Source organism: Olea europaea, chromosome 11, assembly GCF_002742605.1.
Source record: "Olea europaea var. sylvestris chromosome 11, O_europaea_v1, whole genome shotgun sequence".
NCBI classification, from domain to species: domain Eukaryota; kingdom Viridiplantae; phylum Streptophyta; class Magnoliopsida; order Lamiales; family Oleaceae; genus Olea; species Olea europaea.
In genome coordinates this window covers 31,654,808-31,682,432 of record NC_036247.1, presented here as the reverse complement: position 1 = coordinate 31,682,432, position 27,625 = coordinate 31,654,808, and the positions used below count along the sequence as shown (strand labels likewise).

Below are 27,625 nucleotides of genomic sequence, written 5' to 3'. Positions count from 1 at the left end.
GAGTAACTAAAAATAAAAAAATTTAGTAGATTTTATTAAAAAAATATGTTATTGAAAAATTGTGTATGAAATATATAATTAAAATTAATTGTTAATTTTAATTAAAAAATTAATCGAAAATTTTAGCCATATCGAATAGAGGCCTAAGCATATACAGTCACATGACTTGACCACCTAATTTTTGGATGGAAAAAGTTAATGTCCGATTAATGAAATTAAAATTTCAAAAACATAGTTTAGGTAATTTTTCTTTTTTCATTTTATCTTTATCATAGTTTAGGCAATTTTTCCTTTTTATATTCATCTTTATCAATAAATTTGTCATCTAAGTATTAATTTCTAAAACAATGTTTAAAGAGAAGTACTCAAAACCTATTATTTTCTACTTAGTTTAACTATAATTTTATCCTTTAACCTAATAAAATCTTAGGCTTTTAATTCCCAACGAAGGAAAATATATAATCCTTATTTGATTTATATTTCTTAAAATTCATTCTCTTTTCAAAATATACATTTTCATCAATTTTATTAAAATTTATTAAAATCTTAATTTTAGCCAAATCAAACAATAACAGTATATGAAATGAAAAGTGGAGGAAATAGATTCGACCGCAACGTGGAAAGTTCAAATTGTGCGGTCAAAACCTTGAATTTGACTTTTAATTCTGCCACGACTTTTGCCTACGATTTAGAAGAATTTATAAACCGATTAATTATAATAAATACACTAAAGAATTTTAGATAAATTGAAAGTAACGAAGATTTCATTGAAAATTTCCGTTTGGCAAAATTTAGAAATTAACCCTCGTTTGATTCTCATTATTTTCAAAATATATTTTTTCTCTCCTCATTTCAATTACACATTTTTAATAAAATAATACTACATTCAAACCCAAAAGTAACTGATAGATAAATTGATAGTACCAAAGATTTCATTGAAAATTTCTATTTGGCAAAATCTAAAAATCAGCCTTTTTTCGATCACCATTATTTTCAAAAAATATTTTTTACTCTTATTTTTAACTACAGATTTTTCAATAAAATAATATTACACCAAAATTCAAAAAAATTTCCTCATTTTTTAAATGAAATATGCTACATAGATGGGGGCTATGACAGGCCCTTGTGAAGTACACCTCAGCCCTTGATCTGAAATTCCTGTTTGAGTAGCAAAAATATTTTTAACAACACATTCTCCATCAGTACTACTCTAAAATGCATTCTTAAGAAACAATGGGGCTCAAATAGGTGCTTAATGATCAAATTTTGTTTCTGCCTACACATTCTAATGGATCTACTACTATTTATTTATTCACTACTCATTTATATATTAAATAAAACCGCTTCTAAGTTATTTGCAAAATTCTCCCTTAATAAACTCCTGCTTAACATATTCCTTCACAAGGTCCTTTTCACCCGGAGCAATAATACGCCCGCCAACGACTTTAAAGCGACAACGTTGTTGACCAAGTGTGGTTAGCTGGTTAGAATACAAACAACCCATGACTCGTGTATCAAAAAATAAAAGCAGTGGAATCGATTTGAACCGATCCAGGTTTTGATCTCAAGACCTATTTTTAATTAATCTTAAATAACAATAAAATTAAAAAACTTATCTAGTGGTACATAATGAGGTGTACCGAATGGTGTACACCCCACTCACATGGACGTGGAACAAACAAACCTGTAATGAGCTCCGTAATTTTCTAGAAGATCAAATTGAGTAGCCTGAAGTTGAACCTTGAAATTTAAATATTTCTCATTATATAATTCCCGTAGTCCAGTCTTTAGTTAGTGATAACTTTTTCTTTTAATTAATTGTTTAGATGATTCTGGAAGGTGAATACATACGCGTTCAAAATTAGTTAAAAGCCTGTTTGAGAGTGATTTTTTCTTTAAAAAATTGACTTTTTGATCGTTATTTCACTATTTCAATCATCATATTTGATTTATTCTCTAACATACGGATCCCACTTTTCTCCTAATAATTAAAAAATTAATTTTCAAAATCAAATCCAAACATGCTCTAAAGGAAAAACTGTAAAACCAACAAATTAGCATTGCGACAAATCAAATCCGATCTGGCAAGACGACCGAAGCCATTATCGTGGCAAAAGTACCGTCATCAGATCTGACGGCAGATCCTCCACCACGTATATGTCTCCCATTCCTATTGTCCCTCAGCCAATCCCAGTAGACCATATGCTTCTATGTATATATCCATTCACATTATTACCTAACCAATACTGGAAAAAAGGCTCTTATTGCGGTCTGTATTATCTTTATTCTTTACACAGGCGTCCGATTGGTGAATTGATTCAATGGCAGAGAAGTCGTTCAAGTATGTGATCGTTGGTGGTGGCGTCGCTGCCGTGAGTATTTTCTTCCCCAATACGTTTTTCTAGCTTTAAATTTTGAATCGCGACTTTTCTAAGTATTAGTTTTTGGATTAAGTACTGTACTGTATTGTGTTTTGATTAGATTAATATTATGAAATCGCATCGTATGTTTTTGCTTTTGAAGTTTAAACATAAATAAAGAAGAAATGTTATCTGGAGACCGGGGGTTACCATTAACTTGTTCTATTCCTATAATAAACTAGATCTCCCTTTTTTTGGCTATCTTTTATCTTCTCTTTTGGATTAACCGATCGATTAGATTTTAGCAGTCATGAGTACTAGTTTTCCTGATAAGTAATATGTGTTCGCCAATAGATTTAAGTCTTTAACTGAATTAAGAAACCGTCTTTATTAAGGGATTAAATCCACATCAGATAATTTCCGAAGTATAGACCAATGTATAAGAGCTTAGGATACTCCTCTTAAGGGAACTCTAAGTCTTAATAGCCTGAAACTGGATTTTCTTGTTTATTACTGTAACTTTCATCCATTGATTTTTAGTCATAATTTTAACAATTTTTTGTTTGTAATATAAAGGTTATGTTCATCTACTCTAGATAAAAAGAAAACAGATTGAACAACCATTTTCTGGCATAAATTGCATGATAATATTTTGGCAGAAAAACGATTACAATCTGAGAATCACCCTTTTAGTAGATGTGGTGCATAGATTAACAGTTGCATTTCACATTAAAAGTAAGCTGGATGTGCTTAAAAAGTTACTATTCTAGAAAGTAAGTGAAGAAATACTTACTGGAATTTTGTGATTTTAAAAAAATGTTACTTTTAAAATCATACTTTTTGAGCACAACCAAACATGCGCTAATTTGTGTTCTCCCAGAAATAACTTGAGGACAGAAATTGTGAAGCCAAAAGAATTGCTGCTACGTTGTGCTTTAGTCTTGTCATAATGGTTTCTGAATCAAATTTGGATTGTGCTTGCAGGGATATGCCGCCAGGGAATTTGCCAAGCAGGGAGTTAAGCCAGGTGAACTGGCCGTCATTTCCAAAGAGGCGGTATGCTCTTAAGTGCTTCAGAATGAATTTTCTCCATTTAAAATTAAAAATAAATTCACAGCTAAGCTTCCTCTTGCCTATGAACATGAAAAAACTTCCCTAAATATGTTTTCAAATGTTGGATGGTAAAAATCTTTGTGAAATTCATGGGAAGTGGTATACTAGGCGCTTATTTGGTTGTTCTGATTACAAAATCAAGAGAATGGAAAGCCATTTTATCTAATAAGGGCAGTGGTTCTCTGTCCTACATTTGATATTCTGCAAATTAAATTTGATTATTTGAACTTTCTAAATACTCTAGCATTTTCGATTACAATGATTACGTGTCGTACTTAAATGGATTAGATAAGGAATAAGAATATATGCCAACATGTGGAGTTGAAACCGATGGAAGGTAAATTATGGGAAGTATGATTTAATTTCCTGGGGAATGTACTGCATAGAATTTTGGAAGAAAAATCCTCATTTGTACGGTTGACATGTACTCATAACATGCAATCGTGTATGGAATTGAGTGATGAAAAATGATTTGTGGAGCTCACCCTAAATTTAGTGTGTATTGAGCATATTTTGGTCACGCGATTTGTAATTTTTATCCGATGATGCTTGGCAACAAGAAAGAACGTGTAAATTATGTCTACATACTGACTTAAGGGAATTTATTTATAAATTCAGCTTTACCAGCTTGTATTTCCTGTCAAGAACCATTTGTGTGAGCATAAATAGAGAATCCTTGAAAAAAAAATTTATTTTTATTTTTTAATTTTTTTTTTAAGGATAATCCTTGAACTTTCATCAACGATTAAAATAATTGGGCTGAATAAGTCAATATGCATGCCTTATTTTTTTGCATAATATAGTATCCCTATTTTTTCCTGGAATTAAAATGCCTCAGTTTAACAGTATGAACCTTAGTATATACGTGTTATGATGGTTTCAGGTGGCTCCTTATGAACGTCCAGCACTTAGCAAGGCATACTTGTTTCCCGAGGGTGAGTTGTTTACTTTCAGTTTAGTAATGTTTATGCATGGAAACGAATGCTTCTGTAATGTTATGAGCAAAATGAACCATCTCTGTAAGGGCCTTCATAAGGGCATGGTATCCCATGTTCTCATTTTAAGATTCGAGATTGTATTGTGTTTATATTTGAGGCACAAATATAAACTGTTATCTGTTATGAAAGGTATCTCCAATTAAATTCTACTGGTATATTAAAAATTGTATTCAATAAGTTGATTTTCTGTTATTGTCACATTGGAAGGCCTTCAATTATATGGCCATTTGTTGTTTGTATCTGTCAGTAATTGTCAGGTTTCCACTTGTTCCTTTTCAAGTTTCTTCAATTGTTCAAGTATCTCTAATGGAAACCTGGTTTTATTTTTATTTTTTTTTACAGGAACTGCTAGACTTCCAGGTTTCCATGTGTGCGTTGGAAGTGGAGGAGAGCGGCTCCTTCCTGAGTGGTACGCAGAGAAAGGTAGAACTCTCATTGTCATCATGTATCTGCAATATAAGCATTAAAATTTTAGAAAACCTTTTTGAATACATGCCTCACGAGTTTCATTCCTAATTTTTGATCTTCTGATTGAATATTATTTCGAATGAAAAATTCATGACGTGAGCTCACTTTGATGATTTCCAGGGATTTCTTTGATACTTAGCACGGAAATAGTCAAAGCAGATCTTTCTTCAAAGACACTTGCCAGTGCAGCGGGCGAAACATTTAAATACCAGATTCTGATCATAGCAACTGGTTCTACTGTAAGTGTGTTATTCTGGGTATCATATCGCCTTCATATCATTTGATCTTGTTTCAGGTACTTGAAAACAGTATGTGATTGTGTATCACTTTTGGCAGGTTATCAAATTGTCTGATTTTGGAGTACAAGGGGCTGATGCCAAAAACATCTTTTATTTGAGAGAAATTGATGATGCTGATAAACTTGTAGAAGCAATCAAGGCAAAGAAAAACGGAAAGGCTGTTGTGGTTGGTGGAGGATACATTGGTCTTGAGCTCAGTGCAGCCCTGAGAGTCAATAACATTGATGCGACTATGGTTTACCCTGAACCTTGGTGCAGTAAGTTAAAAATTGTATTACATTTTTCATTTCTAGGTTGTTCCAAACCTTTGAATTTATGATTTATGTGAAGGCGACCAAATGATGTAGTGTAAGCTATCATGGATCCAACATGCTTTGTGCAACTTTGAGTTTTCTGACCTACCCATAACTTCTCTTACATGTATGCGTTTGCAGTGCCTAGGCTTTTCACAGCTGGCATAGCTGCCTTCTATGAAGGTTATTATGCAAATAAGGGAGTCAAAATCATCAAAGGGACTGTAGCTGTTGGGTTTGGCACTAATGAAAATGGAGAAGTGTGTTCTCAAGCAGATGAAAAATCTCTATAGTTAATTCTTCATGAAATTCATAGTCAGGACATGAGGTAACTTGTTGCACCTTTCAGGTTACGGATGTAAAACTTAAGGATGGGAGGGTGCTGGAAGCAGACATCGTGGTTGTTGGTGTAGGGGGAAAGCCTCTTGCAACCCTATTTAAAGGTCAGGTTGAAGAGGAAAAAGGTGGAATCAAGGTTTGTGGCTTCACTTTTTAATCATTTCCCTAGAAACTTGGTTCTCTTGTCAATGTTATGGTCAGTTACATGCTTGCTGATTTTTTCCCTTTGTGATTGATGTTTCAATGAGGTTGTGAATGTGTCAACAGGATATACCCAAAAAGAGTATAAAACTATACTTTTCTTGTCAACATACTGATACTTGGGAGCTCATCCTTATTTGTCCTGTGCGGGTGGACCTCAACTTTGAATTATCTTTAGAACTTTGACCAAGAATTCTAAATGAAACAGCACCACTTTTCCTTTTTAAATGTTATTTAAGATTGGAGACAAACACATGTTGCTTAGATAACTTATTCTTTCTCTATGCATAGTATTGAGAAATATAGAGAAGCAGAACTCCAAATAATAGGATATGATGAAATTAAAGGGTGCCAACCTTTTAGGTTAAAGCCGTCTTGCTAACAGTTCTGTGGTGGGTCATATTATGAAATTATGGTGGGAATTTGAATATAACGCTAAGGCCTTTCACTTGCAGACTGATGCTTTCTTCAAAACAAGCGTTCCTGATGTATATGCTGTAGGCGATGTTGCCACTTTCCCTTTGAAATTGTATGGTGAGCTGAGAAGAGTAGAACATGTTGATCATGCTCGCAAATCTGCAGAACAGGCTGTCAAGGTAGGTGATGTCTTCATATGCATAGTTCCATTTGCGTTAACTTGCATGCAATCAGTCTGCTGCTCATATGGGTGCATCTCCAAAGGTTAATAGATAACCTAGCTTATAATTTGGTTTGAAAATTTGACCATGGATGTATGATGCTTAAATATTCAAATTGGACCTCAAAAGATGGCAAAAATAAGATGTAGAAGTTTGATAGGTGTTATGTGTATGTGACTGTCCAAAGTTTGGAATAGTCTCACCTCGTCTGTAGTGAAACTGAAAACTAGATGGGTTTTTCGTGCAGGCAATCTTTGCAAGTGAACAAGGAAAGTCAGTTGATGAATATGACTACCTTCCGTTCTTCTATTCCCGTGCCTTCGATCTGTCATGGCAGTTCTATGGCGACAATGTAGGCGAGACTGTCCTCTTTGGGGACAGCAGCCCTACATCTACAACCCACAAATTCGGATCATACTGGATCAAAGACGGGAAGGTTGTGGGTGCATTTTTGGAAAGTGGTACTCCAGAAGAAAACAAGGCAATTGCAAAAGTTGCTAGGGTTCAGCCCCTCGCACAGAACTTGGATCAACTAGCTACAGAAGGTCTCAATTTTGCCTCTAAAATTTAAGTATCTTTTTTGAATAGTAAAAGGTCAGTCCACTGGAGGTCGAACATTCTGGAATTGGTTTTCAGTATTTACCCTGAACTTATGTCCGGGTAAAATTAATGAATTTTTTGGTGGACTGTAGACTGTGTGTGTGTGTGTGAATTTCATGTTTTATTTACCTTAACTGGGAGGATGTCTGCAAACTATCTTGTGCCAGGACAAGACCTGTTATGTTTCTTGGGAAATAAAGTTATACTTTTAGATGATTTCTATATAGTTTGTCGCGAGGAGTCTAATGGTTTGATATTGAGCTTCTGGGTTTTTTTCCCCTCTATGTAGTCTGTTTGTCTATTTACAAAATAAATAGAGCACTTAAACATCAAAGTGCGGCCAGATGGTCTGTTCCCATTTTGTAGCACGGATAAGCAGATTGAGCACTTAAGCATCAAATTGTGGTCAGACGGTCTGATCCCATTTTGTAGCACTAACGAGAAGTTTTTGCATTTAAGCGTCATAGTGTGGTCAGATGGTCTGGTCCTGTTCCCACTTTGTAGCACGGACGAGAAGATTTTGCACTTAAGCATCACAGTGTAGTCAGGCGGTCTGTTCCCAGTTTGTAGCACGGTCGAGCAGATTCTTTGAGTTCTTTTCTGCAGATCAGTAAGCAGATGACTTTTGTCATTTTACAAAATGAATCAATGACTTGGGTGTATTAAACTCGATTCTCTTGGTCGTGGTCTGGTTGTGGTTGCTTGACTGCTAGAAAAGCTTTTGGTACTATTTTCTCCCACTTTTTCTATTCTAATGCAGGTATAATTGTTTGTTTAGGATTCCAAAGTATCTGAAACAAACGGAAAAAAAAAAAAGAAAAAGAAAAAAGAGGGTAATGAAAGCTTCCAAAATTCGAATTGATATTCATACCTTTCATGTCAAAAGAGATAGGGAATCCGTGTCGGTTGTGTGGTGATAAATATTATAGAATATGTTAAATTTGACATGAATTTTGTGGTCTTGTATTTTATAGCATAAAGGACAGGTCGACACAGATTGATGGGTAAATCAATACATCGGCTGTTTGGAGAGTAGAATATCTAGTGGATCAAGGATCGTATGAGCCATATTTGATCATGCTCGACCTTATCTCCTTGATCTCTTGGCTTTGTATGGTGATAAACTATTTCCCTTGTCAAGTCACGAGAGAAAAATCGTAGAAAGAGATTTAAGAGAGATGTTCATTAAAATATATATGTTACTACTATCATATATCTCACATGGTTGGCTCTCGATTTGAGTTTTAAGCCTCCATTTGGTTCTGATTTTTCAAGCCAAAAGCTCAAATTTTTTTATCATTACTTAACATGATCAACCATCATTTTTTACTTCATATAGAGATGGGATTTATTTTTCTCTCTAATAGTCAAAAAATTGATTCTAAGAATCAATTTCAAAGAGATCCTTATTTTGTGTCAATTTTCATTATCAAAGCATAACGTGATGCCTCTTCTGACAACTCCCGCTGTTGCACATTCAAAGTCTTTGGTAAAAAATTCGAATCAAAATGAAAAAAACTAAGCCTCTCTGTTTGGATTTCAATTTTTTTTTTTTTTTTAGATTTTACTTTCAAAATTATATATTAGTTTTAATCATATGACTCATAAGTATTATCTATCTATTCGTCTATCATTTTTAGAAAATGTAAAATTTAAATAAAAGAAAATGAAACCTGACGTAAGCAAAAGAAAAAAAAATTTAAAGTACCCAAACACGTTTTAATTTTGCTTCTCTGAACTGACTGTACTTTACTTTTTGAGTCATGACTGACCTGTTTGAACACTTGACACGTATACGCTGTCCATAAAAAATTGTGGTGACTTCTCTGTTTGGCCCTTTTTTTTTTCTAAATTTTAATAGTTGGAATAATATTTTTTTGAAGAATATGTAGTTAAAAAGATTAAAAATTTTTGATTCACGTATAACACTATTTTATGAAAAATTGTGTGGTTGAAAATAAGAGAGAGAAAGAAATGAGAGAAAATGGAGGCCAAACATGAGCTTATTTCTTCCGGCCTCGGATTATTAAATGCATTATAGTATTGTTAAAAAATAATGTTATTTAGTATTAGTGGTGTTAGAATATCAATTTAAATGGCTATATTTAAAAAAAAAAAAAAAAGTTGAACCCCAACATTGAGGGTTTTCACCGCCCCGTCCCTAGAGCTTTGTGAGAGAGGTAAATTGCTGGATGTGCCTCATGAGGCCAGGGAACAAGAGTCATATGTACACTGCGCTTACAAGGAGTTCAATTTCATGTTTCAGGAATCGCACCCCCCACACTGCGACTGCCAGCAAAACGTCAGATAACATCGCTCATATCCTTTGCACCATTTGACAATGCCCCGGGGGGCAAAATAGTTATATTGTATATATTCACTTAGATGAGTCATATGCTTTTGTATATAAATGACGGGGGTACTTTAAAAAATATTTAATTTCATGCGTCAATTGATAAATGCTCACTTTTTAAAATTTAGCACTAAACTGTCTATTATATTCTTAATGAAAAAAAGAAGCAATTTATTTATTTTTCAATTTATTACGGATTTGGAGAAGTAGCTTCCATGAAAAGCTATATTAAAACGATGTTATAAACATTTCAAATGTCACTCTAGATATTTGAATCCTATTTATATTTTAAAATTACACATGTCAAATCATAATATTAAATTTTTTTCGACATTTCAAATATTGTTATCGACATTTCAAATATTTACAATGACATTTCATTCCGAACATGACATTTCTCTACACTTTAAATGTAATTATCGACGTTTCTGTGTTAATAAGAAAAATAACATTAATTGTGATTTGACATGTGCACTTTTGAAATAAATATGGTAGGTTATGTGTCAAAAATATATTGGGCAATAAAATTTTTGCAAAAATGTCCATTTTTGTCTTTGTGTGGAATCATAAATTGTTCACAGTGATATTTTGATCAAAAATGGACATTTTTGCAAGGATTTGTGAAAGTAGATATTTTTGCAAATGGATATGTGAAAGTGAACATTTCAAGTAATTTCCTCGAAATGAATATATCATTTAATGTTAAGTAATTGTCATCTAAATTCATTTTTAGTCCCCATTTGATCTTATTCAAAATCTAACAATTAATATTAACCACATTTTTCATGGATTCCAAAATTTTCAGTCATATATTTTAAATACATCGGCTGTTTGGAGAGTAGAATATCTAGTGGATCATATGAGCTATATTTGATCATGCTCGACATTATCTCCTTGATCTCTTGGCATCGTATGGTGATCAACTATTTACCTTGTCAAGTCACAACTTATATAATGAGATTTATGAGAAATGTTCATTAAAAAATATATATTACTCGCTCTGTTGGCTCTCGATTTGAGTTTTATTTTTTGTCAATTTTCATTATCAAAGCATAACATGACACCTCTTCTACTCTTCTAACATCTCCCGTGCTTGCACATTCAAATTCTTGGGTAAAAAATTCGAATCAAAATGAAAATAACTAAGCCTCTGTTTGGATTTCACCTTTTTTTTTTTTTTGAAAAAAAATTTACTTTCAAAATTAAATATTAGTTTTAACTTTCAATCATACGACATAAGTATTATCTATCTATTCATCAATCTTTTTTGAAAAAGTAAAATTTTAACAAAAGAAAATAAAACCTGACGTAAGCTAAAGATTTTTTTTTTAAGTATCCAAACATGTTTTAGCCTGGCTTCTCTGACCTGACTGTTCGTAACTTTTGAATCATGACTGACCGTTTGAACACGTGAACTTATACGCTGTCCATAAAAATTTGTGGTGACTAAAAATTTCTTGGGGCCTCATATTATTAAATGCATTACAGTACTGTTAAAAAATAACGCTATTTTGCATTTAAACACCAAATTAAATAACTATATAGTATATATCATACTTTGCTTAAAGAAAGAAAATTGCCTGAAAGTCCTTTCGGGTATAATCTAGTGGTGCAAAGAACAGGAGTGAAGTTATTTCACGTCTTGCTGGCAGCCGCAGTGTGGGGGTTCGATTCCTGATACATGAAATTGGACTCCTTGTAGGCGCAGTGTACATACAGCTCTTATTCTCTGGCTTGTTGGGGCACATCCCGCGATTTACCTCCCTTACAAAGCTTTAGGGGCGGGACCGTGGGAGCCCTCAAGGTTGGGGTTCAATTTTTAAGAAAATTGCCTCCACTATTCATTTAGGAGGCATTTGTTTGTTTCCTAATTTACCCTTAAATATCCATTACACTAATTCTAAATGGCAGGTCCAACGGTCTTTTCTTATATCTTCCATATTATATATTATTATATATACAAAATATCTTCCAAAACGTGATGCGATCAATGGCAACCCTAGCTTTCTCACTCCATATGGCAGAAAAGAAGCAAAAGAAAATCCCTCCCAAATCCAATCGACGACTACAATACCGTTTCTTCTCTGAAGATAAGTATAATTATCATACCTTCAATTTCTTCCTTTAGTGTAGATTTCCCGATTTTTTTTTTCGTTTCTCTTCTTCTGTAGTGCAAGCAGCAAGTTTCCCCATTTTTTTTTATTTATCGCAAGTTTGTTGGAAAAGTTCATGTAATAGAAGTGAAATTTAAATCTACACTCTGATTTTTTGGTGTTTATACATTCTTGTTTAATTTTCTAGATTTTAGAAAAAAATTTGTATTCGAAATAATACATGTGAAAAAATAAAAAAAATCCAAAAATATTGTAGTTTTTCTTCTTCTGATTCAACAGCTTGTCCAAAGCAACTATTTTCAATTTTTGAACTAAATAATTTAAAATTGGTTCAATTAACTGAAGTAAAATGTAATTTGAAACACAAGGCTGAGCACAGAAGTATTCACATCAAATACAGCTGTGTCATATTGAAGCATTTTATTTGGATTAGACAAAATATTATAAGAGAATGTGACATCCTTGAATATATCTGCACCTTTAGGATCATTTGCATTCTTGTCCGGATGGTACCTACACATTGTAAAATAAGCATAAATAACAACCAACAATTTTGTCTGCCTCATAAAACAGAGCCATTGATACATAAGGGCATAAACACACACAGAGAGAGAGAGAGAGAGAGAGAGAGAGACCATTCACAAAATACCATCCAGAAGCATCTACTAATAGGGTTCATGCTATAGATTATTTTTTCTGTTATTGGCAATAGATCTCTTGCAATATACTATAGAGTCTTATAAAATAAAATATAAAGGTTAAACTGAGAGCTTTAACAGTGAAACGGACCAATAGAAGACAAAGGACAAAGTAAAGAGAACAGAAGTAAGGCGAACAAATAGACCACCAACTTGGCAACTTCTGGAATGAGATTCTTCCTATCATGCATTTCTTTCTTTCTTTTTTTTCCTACTGACATTATTCACTGTATATTTTTGGTGCAAATATTTGTATAATTTTGTTATTTATCTGTTTATTGGGTTGATGAGTAAAATTTATATTAGGAGCATGTTTGCTAATTCACTAAGCTTAGGAAAAATAATAAAAATACTTTTATTCTATAGGCTTATAAAGAAGTTCCTATATGCCGGACCATATCCTTCGTGAATGCAAAAAAATTCTTTACATGCAAATCTTTACAAGGCTAAAACATTACTCTTTTCACTTTTCGATTTCTCAAACCTGATTTCGTATTGTTGTTAAAAAACAGTGAGGCGGATTTTACTATTCTCATTAGTAAAAGAAAAATTGTCTCCAATTCTTTGTACATATTTTTACTTCAATTTGACGTTCGTTCGTTAATAATGTGCAAGGTCTGACTGCTATCCATATTTATAATTTTCTCCTCTTCATTTCGCTTCGGTCAAAAGCTAAGAATTTTCTTTTCCTTCTATAAGTTTAGCTTCCTTTGATAATGTTTAATTAGATTATACATAGAAATTACTCGTTTAGTACTCTTATCTTATGTTTTGCAATATTTTGAAGTTCCATTTACTTTATTTGTGGCTGAGAACAATGTCAAACTTAGATTTCTTTTTTTTTTTTTTTTTTTTTTTTTGTTGACATTTGTTACAACTCCATAAATAATGTTAAATGGATTTATGCTTTGGTGAACCATATAATTGGCTTATGGAACCAATGCCAGCTCTTTACCTCCATTACAATCGACGAATCTGCTCTTTGGAATAAGGCCATATTGAACTTCAAAGTTCCTTTCCAAAAGTTTGGAAATGTGAGAGGTTTTGTGTTTAATGTTTATAGCATCATAAATCTTAGTTCTTTCTATGTGTATTGTAACTCTAATTATTTTCCCATAATGACCACGGTTGTTGGAAGTGCAATACTTGCATGAGTATGTAGGGATAAGCTCAACCATTGGGTTGAGAGCTAGCCCATTGTCAATAAACTGCATCATTAAATACTAGAAAGAGCAAATAACATAATGACAACCTTCAAATTCCTAATTGCTTTAGTTTGGATGTTTATAGTTTGTATGTTTTAGAAAGTGCATTTTATGTTATGTTAGTTATCATGTTTTTACATATTGTGAATAGGTTAAAGTCTTAAACAATTCTATGTAGGCAGATTTATTTTACTTGAAAGTTTAGTTTCCACATATGTATGATATAATATATGTGCTAATAGTTTTTTTTTTTTTTCAATTCTTTTAGTTCCTGTTGGTTACCTTGGGCTCCAACTATTCGATAAGTTATCTAATTGTTCTCATGGATGTTTCAGAAACATGTTCTAATGGAGTGACTGGTTCTCTGAATTTCGAAACAATGTCCCATCGCCAACAACAGAACCAAAGGCAAAGGGTTAGGCGAAATCGACTTAGAATCGGGTGCAATGATCGTCGTAAGAGGATAAATGATCCCATGTCATATGAAATTAATAATTCCAACGTTGAAAGAATACAACAATCTATAATGCATCATGATTTTGAGACTTCTACTTCAAACTAAGAGACGCATGATATTTTCAATTCTGCATTGCAAAGTAGTTTTAATGTACTGAACATACCAACGACTTCATATGTATTACCGACAAGCAATAGCTGTAAATATTGTGGTGCAAGAAAATTTTATAGAGAAAGTAAAGACTTTTGTTGTTTTGATGGAAAAGTTCATTTTAGTATTCCTGATTTACCAACTGAACTGTACAACTTGTTTACTTTCAAAGAACCTAAATGTATGGAATTTAAAAAGATTGCAAGGGGATATAATAATTATTTTGCTTTCACTTCATTTGGTATTAAATACAACAAAGAGCTCTTCAAATCATATAGAGGTATTTACACATTCAGGGTTCAAGGACAAGTATATCATTACGTAAATGAACTTATCCCACATAATAGTACACCTTCTTATATGCAATTATACTTTTAAAATACAGATAATGAACTTCAAAATCGTATGAAAAATTTAGAAAACTTTGTTTAATGTACTTTGATTGTTCTAATTGAAATCCTTAAGGTAAATCCGTACAGTAGATTCTTTAGGTCTTTAAGTCATAAAACAAATTTGCAAGAGGATTGAATACACATAAGATGTGACCCGGGACTTGATCAAAGATTCTTCAATAATCCTACAGCATCTCAAGTAGCTGCTGTATGGGTCGAAGATGATGAGAATGCTAATGTTCGTGTTCGTGACATTACTGTATATGGTCATTCCGGTGATTCACATATGGTTCATTATTACTACGGTTGTTATGATCCTTTCCAGTATCCGTTACTTTTTCCATACGGAGAATCTGGTTGGCATGAAGGCATTGAGAGGTGCGGAAAGGCCTATTTTCAGCCTGAACGTTTGCCTGAATTAGTTACCTTTCCAACTGCAGTCACCTCTGCAGCTGAATTTATAGAAAAAGAAAATCAAGGTCTAAAAAAATATTTATTGTGCATTCTACTAAGTTTAGCAGTGTAAATGTTAACAAATGATTAATTCATTTTCATTTTGTTTTGCAGTGTTGAATGGAACAAAGCAACGGTCTCAAGTTTTTTGTCGAGAATACTATTAATACAAATTGCAAATTAGGCATTCCGGTAAGTCTGTTTTGCTTCATAGTGGTAGATTATTTCAACAGTATGTTGTAGATATGTACGTTAAGATCGAAATTGCACGATTAGATTATTTTCATAATAACCAAAAATAAATTCAAGTTGAACTTTACCAAGGTATTGTAGACATTGTTCAAAATGGAGAAACAAGGGGATACAAAATTGGAAGAAAATTTGTTTTGTCACAATCCTTTATATGTGGGCCTAGAGATATGCTAAGAAAATATATGGATGCAATGACTATTGTACAATGCTATGAAAAATCAGATATATTTTTGACTATAATATGTAATCCAAATTGACCAGAAATTAGGCAAGAAGTATTACACAATGATGAGATTCAAAATCGACCAGATCTAATTACACGTATATTTAGAGAAAAAATTAGAAGAGCTAAAAAATGATTTATATATATATATATATATATATATATATATATATATATATTGCACGTAATTATGTGATGTCTAGTAATTTAGTTCTTGCGTTCGAGAGAAGGAAAATAGATTTGACAAGGCATAAAATATATATATATATATATAAAATCTTTGGCCCTATTGTTGCACATATATATGTTATTGAATTTTCAAAAAGAAGGCTTCCTCATGCACATCTATTATTGATTTTCAACTATGGCACAAAATTTGGTCTGCTACAAATGTTGATACGATAGTTTCATGTGAAATTTCTGACCAAAACAAATATCCTTATCTTCATTCTGTTATTGTTAAGCACAATATGCACGGCCCTTGTGGAGACTTTAATCCAAAAAATGTATGTATGAAAGCAAATAAAGGTTGTAAAAATAAATACCCTAGGGATTTTTGTAATACTATTATATTCGATGATAACTTATATCCATTGTATAAACGTCGTGACAACGGTATTTTTATTAAATTAGAGATCAAATGTTAGACAATCGATGGGTTGTACCGTATAATCCTTATTTAAGCACTAAATTTGACTGCCACATTAATGTTGAACAGTTGAAGTATGTTCTCTATTAAAACTGTAAAATATTTGTATAAATATGTGTACAAAGGACATGATTGTATTCATTTTTCAGTTGCCACAAATGAAACAGAGAAAGAAATCGATGAAATTTCTGTTTATCAATCTGCCAGAAGGATATCTCCACCTGAAGCTATGTGGAGGATTTTTTTTGTTCAATTTAGCATAAATTTATCTAACTGTTTATTCTTTACAACTTCATATTGAAAATCATCAACAAGATATGACGACCAAGATGATTTATCTACTATTATTGAGAATGAGAATATGAAAAGAACAATGTTAACAGAATTTTTTCGAATAAATGTAGCAAATGAATTTGCTTGTATACTATTGTATCGAGATTTTCTAGCATATTTTGTTTGGAATTCAACTAAGAAGATTTAGACTCCAAGAAAGAAACATACTGTTATAGGACGAATAGTCGTAGCGAGTCCATCTGAAGGAGAACGATATTTTCTACGCTTTTTTCTCAATCATATTCGAGGTCCAACATCGTTTCATGATTTACGAACTTCAAATGGAGTAACTGTTAATACATATCAAGAAGCATCACTTTTACATAAGTTATTAAGCGGAGATAATCATTGTTAAAAATGTCTATCTGAAGCTGTTGTTTATGAAATGCCTACTTCTTTAAGACGTCATTTTGCTACTCTTTTTATGCTTTGCAATCTCGATCATCCAAAGTTTTTGTGGGATAAATTTAAGGTTTATATGACTGATGATTATATACATGACAATATACCTTCTGAAGCTACTGAACTACGAGCTTTAGAAGACATAGGTTCAATTTTAGAATCATTGGGTAAAAATATAAATGACTATAAGATAGTGTCATTCAGTGTAAATATAGATGAAAATGAAAGGTTGAGAAGAATGGTGGTAGATGAGACAGAAAATTTGGATATTGAAGGAGGCTTTGCTTGTGCAGCAAGCTTAAATAATGAGCGACAATTTGCGTATGATACAATTATGGAAAAAGTGAATTCCAAATCAAGTGGAGTTTATTTCATTGATTGTCCAGGGGGAACAGGTAAAACTTTTTTATATAAAGCGCTTTTAGCTAGTATGAGGTCTCAAAATTTAATTGCTTTGGCTACTGTATCTTTTGGAGTATCTGCATCTCTTTTACCTGGAGGTCGGATAGCTCATTCAAGATTTAAAATTCGTTTGAAAATAGTTGAAGAATTTAGTTGTTCTGTTAGTAAGCAATCAGCTCTAGGGACTTTGTTGAAAATGTCAACTTTAATACTCTGGGATGAAGCACCTATGGTGAATCGTTGTGTTGTTCAACCTGTTGATAAAATGCTAAGATATATAACTGATTCTAACTTGCTTTTGGTGGAAAAGTGGTAGTTCTAGGAAGAGATTTTCGAAAAGTTTTACCAGTGATACCGAAAGGAAAGAAAAGAAGACATAATGAGAGCTAGCTTAGTTTTCTCTGTCCTATGGCCTTTGTATTCACATCTACCATTGGTTGAAAACATGAGAGCGAAATTAGATCCCACATTTTGTGATTACCTGCTCAGGATTGGAAATGAAACTAAATTAGAACATAATTGTAATTGCATTCAGCTTCCACACAATATAATTGTACCATTTGAAGACGAAATTACATCTCTAAAAATTTTAATAAGTCACGTTTTTCCAAATATAGAAGCATATGTTGATAATTTACATTCCATGGCAAATCGAGTAATTCTTACTCCTAGAAATGAATGTGTTGATAATATTAACCGAATTTTATTTGACCAAATTTCTGGTCAAATTTACACATATTATAGTTTTGATGAAGCAATTGACAAATCAGAACAAAGCCTATATGAGGATTTCTTGAATACTTTTGACTCCAAAAGGTATTCCATCACATGAATTGAAGCTTAAGATAAACTATCATGTAATGTTATTGCGGAATATCAATCATTCCGAAGGGTTATGTAACGGAACACGCCTTACTTGTAGAAAATTTGATAAGAATGTAATTTTTGCTGAAATTACAACTGGTGAGTATTGTGGAAAATATGTTTTCTTCCCAAAAATCCTTTTTGTACCTCTAAAAAGTAATCAAACTTCAATTCCATTCAAAAGAACTCAATTTCCTATTAGGCCATGCTTTGCAATGACGATAAATAAAGCACAAGATCAAACACTTGATTTCGTTGGTTTATGTCTTCCCAAACCAGTTTCCTGTCGTGGTCAACTTTATGTAGCATTGTCAAGAGCTAAAACAAGTAAATATTTAAAATTTTTACTTAAGCCATTAAGTATAAAAAATTTACACAATACATTTACTAAAAATGTTGTTTACAAAGAAATTATTTCCTTCATACGTCTATAAAACTATAACTTTTTGTAAGTATTATTTTCACTTATTTTAGTCGCCCTTTTGTAACATTAACTGAATATTATGAAAATTTATTTAATGCTGTAGAGAACCGATTTTACTACTATACTTTTGATTGAGTAGTTACAGACTTAAATCGTGCAGAAAAACCTCTTTAATAATTTAGCATCAAATGATATTCTTCTCATCGTAAGCACTTGTAATCATGTATATTATTTACGCTGTTCTTTTGTAATTGGTGTTCGTACTTTCTTGATTTATATTGAACACCAGCCTAAAGGGAACTAGTGTTGTTTTTGTCGAGCACATGAAAGCCCCTGTTGATATTATAATATCTCTTTCTATCTATATTTATATATGTGTGTATTTATTCAAAATTTTCTTCTAATCGTTAGTTAAGAGTCTTACATTTTGCATCTCATGGGTTTTGCGCTCTTGTATGGATTTGGAGTTTCTTGTTTCTTCTTCAAATGTGAAGGAGTCTTGTAAGATTTTGTTGCTGTATACTACTTAACAATTCAAGCTGAAGTTTTGTGTACTTACTAGGAATAAACTTGTTTTTAGTCACTGTAATATATAAATCATTTACTATAGAAAAAAATTGTTCACATTTTTCATAGCCATTTTAATTATATTTTAGGTACTCAAGAAGATGTTGAGGCATATGATACAACAGCTATAAAATTTTGAGGGCTTAATGCAGTAACCAACTTCGTTATCTTAAAATATGACGTACAACATATTATGGCAAGCAGGTGCAACGCTTGCTCCAAGGAGGAGCCAAATGTCGTATGCTGTGATGCCTTCACATGGACTTGCATATATTTGCATTATCGTTATTGGTGGACAAACTTTTCTGAAGGGCTTTTCAAATCATCCAAGTTCATGGCCAGGACTTCTGGTGGTAGTGATCTAGTCTGCCTTTCGTCCAAAAAGAAGACTTGTCCTCCTACTCTAGCTTTTATCTGTAAGCAATGATTGTCTATATTGTGGGATGATGCTTTTTCTTGCATTGGCTACTCGAATAAGTTTGAAAAAGTTGTCTCTCAGAAATTTTAAGATCAGTAACTCTGCTCACAGAGGTTGTGGGTTTTATTTTTTTTTCCAGGTGTACCATGCTGGATTTCTACTCCTACACCAATATAGGTACAGTCATGGCCCTCTCTCTCTCTCTCCAAAAAATCAAAGACGGTCTTCTCTCTCTCTCTCTAAATCTCTTGACTAAAAATCCTAAATCGTTTACAGAGATTAACAAATTCCTGTCTCCACAACCAAACCAAAGTGCAAGAAGAAGTGAAAATCTGCAAAAGAAGCTCATCTTTCGATAAAAGAAATTCTTCTATCAACGACGGAATGAGACACTAATTATTATTACGAGCTTTCTTAGGTAAGATTTTCTTTGGTTTCGGTGTTAGGATCTTAAGCATTTTTTATTTTTGGAAGGAAACTAGAGATTTTTAGTGACCTTTTCTATTTCTTCTGCTCGACTTTTTGAAATTCTAACTTGTCTTTGGATGTTTTGTCTTTGGGTCGATATTTTTGGGTAGGTGTCGACAACCAAACCAAATTCTAAGAAGAACCAAATTCTTAGAAGAATTGGAAACCTGCAAAAGAAGCTCCTCTATCATCGGCCCTAGCATACGTAGTGCAAGTCATTTTAAATGCTATGATTCTGTCTATGATGGACGTGGCAGGTTTGTTCCTTTTCATGTTTTGTTGGTTCTTGCAGTTACTTTCACGCTTTTAAATCAAGAAAATCAATGCATTGGTCCTTAGCCTACTGTCTCAGTAGAAGGTTGCCAATGTCCTTAAAGGAGCAAGTTGTACAATCAGCTTCCAATGGTAAAAATGTCTAAAATTTTCTTAGTGGTCAGTAGTCACTTGGTGCTTTAGGAAACATGCTTCACTTCAAATTTCTAGGCACCAATTTAAGTTGAGAAACAACATATAATCTCGTGAAGTTGGACATGCGAGGGTCACACCATGATTTAAAGGAAAACTGTATAGTTTCTATAGTGGTGGCAGATCAGCTGAGCGGCTCACCGGTTTGACTTGGTTCAGCCCATGAGAGCCACGAGCTGACTCGTCTTGAACTCGTGGGTCAACTTTCTTTTTTTGACTCGTTTTTGGTTTATTTTATTAATTTTAAAAAATAACAAAATGAGCCGCATGGTAATCAGCTCAGCCCATTTTACTCCTACATTTCTATCATTGAGGACCAATTGTTCTACAATGTTGAAGGATTGAGAACCAACTTACTTTTTATTATTATTATTTTATTTTATTTTTGAACGTGGGACACCAGTAATGCAATTTTTCCTTTAGAAAATTCTATGACATATTCCCATTCTTTTTCTTTTCCTTTTCTGGGGATGTGAGTTGTATAGCTTTGCAATGGATTTTGATATACAATGTATTGTTGACATTGTGTCTTGCTTGTCGATGATTGGCTTCGTAGTCTAACAAAATGTGTCTTTATAATATTTGATATGTGCAGCAATAGGTATGGTGCAAATCGCAGTAGAAGCCCCAATAGAAATTTAGTTTAACAGAATATGCTGATGAAACTTTTTCCAATTAGGAAGAGTAAGAGGATGAAGCAGCATTTGTGCTGAAGGCCGTATGATATTTCCAGATAAAAAATTGCGTGTTTCAGGCCGTGAACATGGACTGATTATTGATAAATTTTAGTCTTCTGACTTTGCATTTTTTCCTCTGTTGTATTCTTTGTCCTTGAAACCTATTTGAATAGTGCTTTAGCTACTACCAGGGAATTTATACTTGTGATAGTAAAATTAGGACTTCTTGTTAGACATTGTTACATGTGGACAACAAAGTAAGCTTCCTGTCCAATGAATTTACAGTTGGGTTTATAAATCTTTGTTATATACTTTGTTCTGTTAAGTAATTATTTAAACGTCTATGATCTCAACCAGTGTCTTGGTTACATCTATTTTGCTATTTTAGAAAACAAGTTTATGATAAATTTATTCTAATGCATGGATAATGATATGATCCAGGAGTCGAGCCTGACGAAGGCAAGTGCTAGACGAAACCCGTTGATAGTTGATGGCGGACCAATGACGCGATCAAGGGGAAAGTAAGTGAAACAAGCGATGGGATTGCTCGTTCAAGAAACCATGGATGGAACCATGTTCGGGACTCAAAATGGAGCAACTTTCATGTTTGGGTCGAAGGTCGAATCGACTTGGATCAATTTGTTATCAAGCGACGAAAGCGGAGACAGAAATCAAAACCATGTGGCCGCACAGGCAAAATTACATGCGGCCGCACAGCATGATACCGAAAATCAAAAGACCAGCTCAAGTTAAACCATGCGACGGCATGGGCCAAAAAAATTAGCGATTTTTCTATTTTTGGCCAAATTTTCTAGTTTCGATAGAATTCTTATGGAATCAAATTATTACCATAATTTGATGGTTTTGGACGTTTTTATTCATTAGTATAAATAGGAGAATATCTTTTCATTGTAAAAACCTTTGAACTTTGATATTGCTTAATATTATAGAGAGAAAATTATTCTTTCAATTTAATTGTTCTTCTTGAACAATCTTGGAACTTATCAAGATTCAACTTCTTGTGGCGTTCTATCAATCAGATTGTGGGTTCTTTCAATTGTAATCGAGGGGTTTTAGGTTTTTCGCTAATCTAGGGTTTTTTGGTTCAATTATTGGGGTTCAAGATCCAAAATCGGGTTAGTATTGGTGTTCTTGGGTTCCGCATCAATCTCGTTGTGAGTTTCGTAGTTTCCATTGCTACGGGGTTCGCATAAGATAATATCTAAACGTGATATGTTTAGTCTGTTGATATCGTAACAAGTGATGACCAAATTGTACTGTTTATCCACTTCTTTCCTGTAATTGATCCTAGAAGGAAATGAAATGGTCGTGGCTGGTGTTTTTGCTAATTAATTTTGTAGGATGACTTGTTTGACGTCATTCCCAAGTTCTCGTGTAATGAAATTGGTATTGGTGTGTGTGTGTGTGTGTAAGTTGTGTTTTGTTTTCTTCTAATAATTGAAGCCTTCGAAAGTTTTTACACATAATACATATACATTATTTTTAATTCAATAAATTTTCTTTTCTTCGAACGTATGGACCGCATTATACTACAATTGTTCTGCAATTTTTAGAGAATCTCTTCACAAAATTCGATCTTGATAATGACTACATCTCTTTATATGATTTTTAAACAATTAATATTAACATGTATGATAAAAAATAGTGACATTTCTATTTGTTGATTATTATAATTTATTTCTAAAATTTTATAGTAAACACTCTATTGTAGGGCAATTTGACTTCTCGAAAAAAATGGTCCAATCCAAAATATTCCACGTTCAAAAGCTAAGTAGAGTTAGTTTTAAAATTAATCATTACAAAATCTAGAAATAATTTGTATAGTTTTAAATTAATCATTACAAAATTTCCTATTAACTCATCCCGTATATGGGTAATTGGCGAAGTCCATAAGTTACTGAAGTAGTCAAGGAACCCCAAAAAAAAAAAAAAAAAAAAAAAAAAAAAGAGATACAGACAGTAGTGATCCATACATATTGATGATATTACGGACCAGAAAGTCATTGTGAAAACATGCTAAAACATTAATTTTAGAATATACATTTAACACGCTAAAAAATGCTCCAGAACACTCTCGCCCGTGCATTGCATGGGAAAGAGACTAGTTTAATTAAATGATCGCATGATTTTGTATTTAAATGAATATACGTGTTTGTCATCTAAATTTATTTTTAACACCAGTGATTATAGACAAAATTATAAAATGTGTATTACCTCGTCCATCCCATCCAACTCCACTATCTCAATCAGGGCCCAACTAAACTTGTTTATGCATTATTGTCTGTATCCGCCATCTAATCTCTTCTCGGCAAATTTGGTTATTTTGGGTTCGTGACATCTTAATAGATAATTTAAGTGGCGTTTAAATAAATATGTGACGTAGATTATGATAACGTATTTTCCATGATGATTGTGTTTCAATAAGTGATGCTCAATTATTACAGAATTGAAGGTAATGGGTTTGGAAAGTGACACTCCTGTAATTACAAGCGTCCATTTTCCAATGTTAAGTTATCAAGTTGAATTTGATAGCTTTCGAATCAAGGAAAAAGCTCCTTGTAAACTGTGGATTGTGGGCCTCCTCATTGTGAGGGGCCTGTAAGGGTGTACAGCTCCCAGCAATCCTTCGAATCAAACATCACGAGTCAAATTTCAAATAATTTGATTTATTTTTGGTCATAATCTCACTTTCCGTCTCCTAAAGAACGTAAAATCACATGGTTTCGAAGAATGCTCCAAGCACACTTCCGTTGACAAAGTCGTGTAAAAATTCCTTACGTATCTTATTTTATTTGGGTTGACGAAATTTAGTAATTGAAATCTCAATTACAGAAAACCAGTTCAAAAAATGAACCCAATTTTAGTACCCAAAAGGGCAATCCTGTCCATAAATTTATAACAGTTTTATTATTAGAATGATTATGTTGCAAGTGCAACACATTTTAAAATTTACACTTAACAGTGTTAGTATTAGAATGGTTATATTATAATTGAATTTGATCTCCTCTTCTGAGAAGTGGAAAGTTTTTATCCTATTATAAGTGCACCACATTTTAATTGCGTAATTTTTTTTTTTAAACTTTTAACTATGTTCTCATTGCATTTTTATCTTCAATATTTTATTAATCAACATATCTTGACGATTTCGTCAACAATTTTGTTAAGAATATATAAAAATACTTTTTGCCCTTTGAATTTTTAAATTGACAAAAAAAGAATAACAAGTATATGTCTCTTATTTTATAGCACGATAACAAAAAAGAATAAGTAAATATTAGAGATCTTTAATACAATTAAATTGGGGTGCACTTATAAAAAAAGTTGATGTATTATTGAAGAACCATGCTGCTGTGCTAGGGAGGGTCTCCTTGACCTATTCTCACATTTGGGGGTCGGTGGGGCCTTTTCTTGCATTTTAAATTCACCTCGGGTCTCACCCGATCCCACACCCATGTGAGTATCTGTCAAAAGGGTGGGCAAAAAAGCCCTGGCATATTTTATAGCACGATAACAAAAAAGAATAAGTAAATATTAGAGATCTTTAATACAATTAAATTGGGGTGCACTTATAAAAAAAAGTTGATGTATTATTGAAGAACCATGTTGCTGTGCTAGGGAGGGTGTCAACACCCTCCCTGACCTATTCTCACATTTGGGGGTCGGTGGGACCTTTTCTTGCATTTTAAATTCACCTTAGGTCCCACCCGACCCCACACTCATGTGAGTATCTGTCAAAAGGGTGGGCAAAAAAGCCCTGGCTCAGCAGCATATTTCATTATTGAAAGGATAAATATGTAATTTAAAAACTTGAGAACTTGCTAATCCTATCCATACCCTATTGTCCACCCATATTTGTGATCTTATTTTGTGGTCCTTATCGAAACTAGCCTAGTTAAAACGCTCGGATATAATTTAATAACAGTATATTTATAATCAAAATATAATAAATACTTTCAATATGCAAAGTAAAATTTAATGCATATTAAGTTGCACAAAATTACCTCACTACCCATTAAAAAATATAAATCGAAATGACTTAAATAATATTATTTTTGAGTAATAAATACTCTAAATCTTCACGGGTTTGAATTCACATTTTACCTACTCAAATCTTAATTTTTCTTAGTATTTACTGTTTAAGAATGTATCACATGATGCTGCTGTTACATTTGTCCCCTAAAGGTAGAAAATTATGTTACCTTTTGCTTCTTAGCCAACTTAAACAAATATTCGTGCATCTTCCGGGAAAATAGACAAAAAAACATAAAGAAATATGAGTAGACAGCCACCCAAATGGAACATCAATGCTTCAACAAAAGAAGACTAGAAGCCACTGTATTTAAGAGCGTTTTATTTAGCATGTTGACTCGACTCTAAAAGCGAATGGTTAGCGTGTTAAGATTCGGTAAAATTAGTCGATCATCAACGTGTTTTTTGTGTACTTCTAGTAGTGACGTTCTTGGATAATCTAACGACGTTGTGCTACCACAATAATAATCGAACTTTGTTAATAAGATAATTTTTGTATATGGACGAAAAAATTTGAGGATGAAAAAGTTTAGTAACTTTTCCACTCGGTAGAAATGACAATTAAATTACTATTGCGTGTGACTATCGAGTAACGAGAAATTAATTTAATTGTGTCATAAAAACAACTGTATAAGATCAACAAACTTGATAAATCTCGTCGAAGTTAATTTCTTGTTGAAATTTTTATTCCAAAATTCAAGTACTTGTATTTTTATAATAATTTAGAATGAAAATGGAAATTTCAGCTAATGTGTACGTGAAACACATGGGCAGATTTTTTTATTATGTAAAGATGATTTGCATAATAATTTTGCTAATATTATAATAATTAATGACAAGCATTGACTAATGACATGCAAATAAAGTTAAGAGGGCTTTCAAGACAAAGTCATTTAATAATGTATTCCTCACTTTCTTGACAAGGAAATATCGGATATCTTATCTTATATGAAGACACCGGTGGGCTCTTCTTAAACTTTTTGAAAAATTATTCTTTCCCTTTTGTCTTTTTATTTCTATTGTTGGGTAAAACTTTAACCTTTTTCTTAGCCTATGTTTGAAACTTTTTTTTTTTTTTCAAATGAGTTTTGTAACAGTGAATTTTTGAAAAATGTGTAATAAAAAGTAGGAATTTTTTTTGAATTTACATGTAAAATATTTTATTGAAAGAATTTGTCCATTTCGACAAAATATATCCAACCGATGAGGTTCTATACTCTCTATCTCGATCTCTATTTAATCAGGCATTCAGTGACCACCTTTTTTGACCACTTTTAGTCTAGACCACAAATGATTTCAGTGTACTAAAAAAATTAGAAAAAGACTAGTTGAGTCACTTGAATGGAATGAGACATGAATTTCCCTAGATCTTTCTTCCCCACTTACACGTAACAAGCTTTTCTTTTGTAGAATACTTCTTCCAAATGACATAATTGTCCTTTTTTCCCGAAAAGTCTACAAAAGAAAAATGAGAAATGAAAATAAAAACGTAGAACAGATCTTGACGATCGACGCATGAATATTTTTTCCATAACACGTGGACACACAGTATGATCCTTTCATGGTTGACATGACATCCAGATGAATTATGATTACTTCGGTATGTAACATGGATGATATTGCTAAAAAGGTAAAGAATATCTCCAACATTTTCTATTTTAAAATTACGATTTACGATTTTTATCTAATTTAATATTATATCTAACTATTTTATTGAAAAGTTTATGTTTAACATTACTTGTTATCCCCCTAAGTCCTCTATTACATTGAACTTGGTAACACACACCCCACATAGAAAAATTATCATGTTACCTTATAACATATTTGATCTCCAGTCCACGGTGGAGAGGATAAAAATTTTCTACTGCTGACATGGCAAGATAATTTTACTTGTGGTTCTTTGCAACAGTCATATATTTAAAGAACCATATTTAAGGTTATCTCCGCCACATTAGTAGCGAGAAATTTTATCCTGTCTACTAGTGGTAGGAGATCAATTCAATACCTTTTAATTGAAAAGTTATAGAAAATGAACCATTTTTTTTGTCAAGGAGTTGAGTGACTTTACTAGACTAGCCAGAGTCGAATGTGTATTGCACGTTATTTTGAAATACTTTTAAGTGATATAAAAATAATCTTTGATATCAATTTGTTGGGAGGATTTGATGAGTTTTAAACGAAATAGGATAGAAATTTAAGAAAAGAAAATTATACTCTCAAAACTTAACTTTTATAATTAAATTTTTTTGTGAGGTGAAGTACTAAAAATGATTTTTATACAGCGATTGGCATATAAGAAT

General features: G+C 32.6%; 2 protein-coding genes and 1 long non-coding RNA gene across 3 annotated transcripts; all 3 read left to right on the top strand.

Moving 5' to 3' along the window:
• Positions 1-2,224: 2,224 nt before the first annotated feature.
• LOC111404068 (monodehydroascorbate reductase) lies at positions 2,225-7,531 on the top strand. The gene is made up of 10 exons (XM_023032792.1): positions 2,225-2,372; positions 3,345-3,416; positions 4,357-4,408; positions 4,814-4,894; positions 5,060-5,178; positions 5,276-5,495; positions 5,673-5,791; positions 5,881-6,006; positions 6,527-6,667; positions 6,957-7,531. The coding sequence occupies exons 1-10, from the start codon at positions 2,322-2,324 to the stop codon at positions 7,278-7,280; spliced, it is 1,305 nt and encodes a 434-aa protein (XP_022888560.1). The 5' UTR covers positions 2,225-2,321; the 3' UTR covers positions 7,281-7,531.
• A 4,098-nt stretch (positions 7,532-11,629) lies between these two features.
• LOC111404067 lies at positions 11,630-14,413 on the top strand. The gene is made up of 3 exons (XM_023032791.1): positions 11,630-11,752; positions 13,090-13,146; positions 14,015-14,413. Exons 1-3 carry the CDS (start codon positions 11,644-11,646, stop codon positions 14,239-14,241), a joined length of 393 nt encoding a protein of 130 aa, XP_022888559.1. The 5' UTR covers positions 11,630-11,643; the 3' UTR covers positions 14,242-14,413.
• A 4,928-nt stretch (positions 14,414-19,341) lies between these two features.
• Positions 19,342-20,385, top strand: LOC111404979. Its single transcript, XR_002704720.1, has 4 exons — positions 19,342-19,663; positions 19,805-19,842; positions 19,942-20,083; positions 20,244-20,385. It is a non-coding gene; the product is annotated as an uncharacterized LOC111404979 (long non-coding RNA).
• The last annotated feature ends 7,240 nt before the right edge of the window (positions 20,386-27,625 follow it).